The 5,000-nt window shown below is 43.9% G+C and overlaps 1 protein-coding gene across 1 annotated transcript in view; it reads left to right on the top strand.

Annotated features, from left to right (window-relative positions):
- The window catches only part of LOC134459943 (chondroitin sulfate synthase 2-like), a 37,458-nt gene that overhangs the window by 27,174 nt on the left and 5,284 nt on the right, over nt 1-5,000 (top strand). The window contains exons 5-8 of the mRNA XM_063212448.1: nt 566-949; nt 3,231-3,545; nt 4,143-4,252; nt 4,655-4,709. Of these exons, the coding sequence (XP_063068518.1) occupies nt 566-949; nt 3,231-3,545; nt 4,143-4,252; nt 4,655-4,709 (864 nt within the window). The remainder of the gene's footprint in view (nt 1-565; nt 950-3,230; nt 3,546-4,142; nt 4,253-4,654; nt 4,710-5,000) is intronic.

Below are 5,000 nucleotides of genomic sequence, written 5' to 3'. Positions count from 1 at the left end.
GCATAATTAAATAGTATTTTAAATAGTGATATCACGTTTTCAGTGAAGAGATCAGTGAAGTGGGCGGAATTTGGCGACCTTACTATAGATAGTTGGCAGTTGGCACCACAGTGATCAATAGTCCATAATAAAGGTCTCAAGGATATACACAGCACCTTCTTCTTCATATCTGTCGACTATATTGAATAATAAGTATTTTAGCAAGTTTTTTGCATTCATTTTTGGGAAGCCAAGCATCCTTAGCCCCCTAGTGACCAGACTATGCACATGGCCCAAACTACCACACACACACACACACACACACACACACACACACACACACACACACACACACACACACACACACACACACACACACACACACACACACACACACACACACACACACACACACACACACACACACAGATGTAACTGCAGAGGACCTATGAGGAGATAGAAAGTCACTACAGGTGCGCTGACACACACACACACACACACACACACACACACACACACACACACACACGCACACACACACACACACACACACTACTAAATCACCTCTTATTTCCCTTCCTCCCAGGCGGAGATCAAGAACGTGAGCGAGGTGGCAGTGGACGGTAACCGTAGCGCCCTGTGGCCCGTGGGCGTGCCTCCGCCGTTCGAGCCCAAGACGCGTTTCGAGGTGTTGCGCTGGGACTACTTTACGGAGGACCAGCTGTACGCCTGCGGAGACGGATCCCCCAAGTGCCCACTAGAGGGGGCCGATCGCCTGGACGTGCAGGACATCGTGCAGACGGCGGTGGCTGAGCTGAACAGGAAGTACGCGCCCACGCTCACGCTCACCAAGCGACGCCTCGTCAACGGGTACCGCCGCTTCGACCCCACCAGAGGCATGGAGTACACACTGGATCTGGCGCTGGAGGCCAAAACTGAGGCGGGACACACTGGACCACTCGCCTGCAGGGTAATTATCCTTATAGTATATTACATTATCATTATATATCATAATTACCATAATATATAGGCCACTCGCCTGCAGGGTAATTATCCTTATAGTATATTACATTATCATTATATATCATAATTACCATAGTATATAGGCCACTCGCCTGCAGGGTAATTATCCTTATAATATAACATATTATCATTATATATCATAATTACCATAATATATAGGCCACTGGCCTGCAGGGTAATTATAATAATAGTATGATATATTATCATTATATATCATAATTACCATAATATATAGGCCACTCGCCTGCAGGGTAATTATCCTTATAATATAACATATTATCATTATATATCATAATTACCATAATATATAGGCCACTGGCCTGCAGGGTAATTATCCTTATAGTATATTACATTATCATTATATACCATAATTACCATAATATATAGGCCACTGGCCTGCAGGGTAATTATAATAATAGTATGATATATTATCATTATATACCATAATTACCATAATATATAGGCCACTGGCCTGCAGGGTAATTATCCTTATAGTATATTACATTATCATTATATACCATAATTACCATAATATATAGGCCACTGGCCTGCAGGGTAATTATAATAATAGTATGATATATTATCATTATATACCATAATTACCATAATATATAGGCCACTGGCCTGCAGGGTAATTATAATAATAGTATGATATATTATCATTATATATCATAATTACCATAATATATAGGCCACTGGCCTGCAGGGTAATTATAATAATAGTATGATATATTATCATTATATATCATAATTACCATAATATATAGGCCACTGGCCTGCAGGGTAATTATCCTTATAGTATATTACATTATCATTATATACCATAATTACCATAATATATAGGCCACTGGCCTGCAGGGTAATTATAATAATAGTATGATATATTATCATTATATATCATAATTACCATAATATATAGGCCACTGGCCTGCAGGGTAATTATAATAATAGTATGATATATTATCATTATATATCATAATTACCATAATATATAGGCCACTGGCCTGCAGGGTAATTATAATAAACTCATATCATATATCTATCAATTATGTTACATTACACAGACTCATTCAGTGACTTACAGACGAGGACATAAATCACAGCATACAGCACCTGCACCAAGGCTGTACCTCTGAGCCAGAAATAAATACATGTAGAATAAGTAAGGGTTAACGTTCGGCGAGAAGGTCGCTACCGTGGAATAGCAGTACGACAGAGAGAATCTTTAGACCCCGACGCGGAGCTTCTCTCTGAAGTGCTGCTATTCCACAAAGCGACCGACTCGCTGAACGTTAACCCGCTTATTATATGGATATACTTAAATGATTCACACATGGCGGGGACATTTCTTTATTTAATGTTAAGTTTATTATAATTTTTCATGTCAAAAGATTGTTGCTGCGCAAAACAAAACAGTGCCGTTGTGGAACACCGCTAGGCAACAGGTAGCCTAGACAACAGGTGTTGTCTATCACAGCAGCTGATTAGAGTCTTGTTGAAAAGTCGCTTTAGCAGTGAAAAGTCTTGTTGCCTTTGACAGCGGTCTGATATAGACCAACCCGTCCGTTATTTCAAATAACAGACGTGCGAACGTTGGGGAGCCCCATTGAAATGAATGGAGCATTCGACCGATGACGTCACACCATATAATAATATTGAAATAAAATAACTGCTTGATTAATATTTACTTGATTCTTCTCTGTAGGTCCACCTGGTTCGCCCCCTGAGCAAGGTTGAGATCATCCTCATGCCCTACGTGACGGAAGCGATGCATAGAGATTTATATTCTTACCAAGATCACTTTTGTGTATCTACATTTTTCTCCTCATATCAGGTCCACCTGGTTCGTCTTTTAAGTCAGGTTAAGATTATCCCCATGTCCTACGTTACTGAGGCCACGCGTGAAGACAACTATTTAATATCTATATTTATTTAACTCTCCTCTCCAGGTCCACTTGGTTCCTCCTCTCAGCCAGGTGGAGATCATCCCGATGCCCTACGTTACGGAGGCGACGCATAGAGATGAATACCTATATTCTTCTGAAGATAACTATTTAATATCTAAACTCTCCTGTCACTTGAAAAAGGACGACGGACTTCTAATTATAATAATTATCATTATATATCTTTATATTTGAGCAAGGTTGAGATCATCCCGATGCAGTACGTGACAGAGGCTACACATGAAGATAATATTATATTAATTTATTTAATTCTCCTCTCCTCAGGTCCACTTAGTTCGTCCCCTGAGCCAGGTGGAGATCATCCCGATGCCGTACGTGACGGAGGCTACGCGTGTCCACGTGCTGCTGCCGCTGGTGAGTTCGGAGCGCGACGCCGCTCTGCACTTCCTGGACCTGTACGCCTCCAACCTGTTCGAGACGGCGGAGAACGCCGTGCTGACTTTCCTCTTCATCTACGACCCCCTGGAGGCACAGAGGGTCGGCCAGCAGGACGTCTTCGCAGAGGTCAAGGCCAAGGTCGCGCAGCACGAGCGCAAGTACCCCAGCGTCAAGGTGCCCTGGATCAGCGTCAAGACGGAGGTAGGCCTGGTTTCCACTCTATCTCTCTCTCTCTTGCTCTTTCTCTCTCTCTCTCTTTCTCTCTCTCTCTGTTGGTCTCTCTCTCTCTCTCGTTGTCTCTCTCTCTCTATCTCTCTCTCTCTCTCTCTCTCTCTCTCTCCCTCTCTCTCTCTGTCTCTCTCTCTCTCTCTCTCTCTCTCTTTGTCTCTGTCTGTCTGTCTCTCTCTCTCTCTCTCTCTCTCTCTCTCTCTCTCTCTCTCTCCCTCTCTCTCTCCCTCTCTCTCTCCCTCTCTCTCTCTGTCTTTCGCTCGCTCTCTTGCTCCCTCCTGGGTGCTCTCCTCATATTCCCTGTGTGTGTGTGTGTGTGTGTCTGTGTCTGTGTGTGTGTGTGTGTGTGTGTGTGTGTGTGTGTGTGTGTGTGTGTGTGTGTGTGTGTGTGTGTGTGTGTGTATGTGCATGTGTATGTGTGTGTGTGTGTGTGTGTGTGTGTGTGTGTGTGTGTGTGTGTGTGTGTGTGTGTGTGTGTGTGTGTGTGTGTCTGTGTGTGTGTGTGTGTGTGTGTGTGTGTGTGTGTGTGTGTGCGTGCGTGTGTGTGTGTGTGTGTGTGTGTGTGTGTAGAGTCCTGCGTTGCTGCGTGTGTTGGACATCGTATCCAGGAAGCACCCGGTGGACACGCTCTTCTTCCTGGCCACGCCCGACACCGCCGTCACCACCGAGTTCCTCAACAGGTACTTTACTTTACTACACTTTACTACATTTTACTACACTTTACTACACTCTTCAACTGGGTGAGGAAGTGTACTTAACTGCTCTACCAAAGAAAATGGATCTAACCAAGAAGCGTCATTTTGTTTCCTTCCGGTATCCACTTTATGTCGGGTGAACGCCCCTTTAGGAGACCTTGGTTAGGAGACCTTCGGAGTCCTGAGGTTGAGAATCAATGAAGTCCCCTTAGCGCTGTAGATGGCGGTAGCGCACGTCTTGCGCAAACACCTCAAAAAGAGAAGAAGAAGTGGGGGACAACGCCCCCTTAGGAGACCCAACTTGAGCACACGCTTTTGCATTGAGTGGGCGTGTTTTGCGATATCTTGGTCTTATTCAGTATTTTTGGCTCTACTTTACCTCAACAGGTGCCGCATGAACGCCATCAGCGGTTGGCAGGCCTATTTCCCCATGCACTTCCAGGTAGACACACACACACACACACACACACACACACACACACACATACATACACACACAGACACACACACACACACACACACACACACACACACACACACACACACATATACACACCAGTGTTAATTTCGTCAACCACGACGATGACGAAAATATTTCGTCAACGCCCCTTTTTCCCTTGACGATGACGAGACGATGACGCACTAAAAATTGCCTCAAGCTAATCAAAATATGACGAAAAAAAAAATATATTTTCGTCAAGGAGACTAAGACGAGACGAAATTTACAAGCCAT

This window comes from Engraulis encrasicolus, chromosome 12 (assembly GCF_034702125.1).
Source record: "Engraulis encrasicolus isolate BLACKSEA-1 chromosome 12, IST_EnEncr_1.0, whole genome shotgun sequence".
In the NCBI taxonomy this organism is placed as follows: domain Eukaryota; kingdom Metazoa; phylum Chordata; class Actinopteri; order Clupeiformes; family Engraulidae; genus Engraulis; species Engraulis encrasicolus.
The sequence above is the reverse complement of the archived record's forward strand: the minus strand, read 5'-3'. Positions and strand labels throughout refer to the sequence as shown.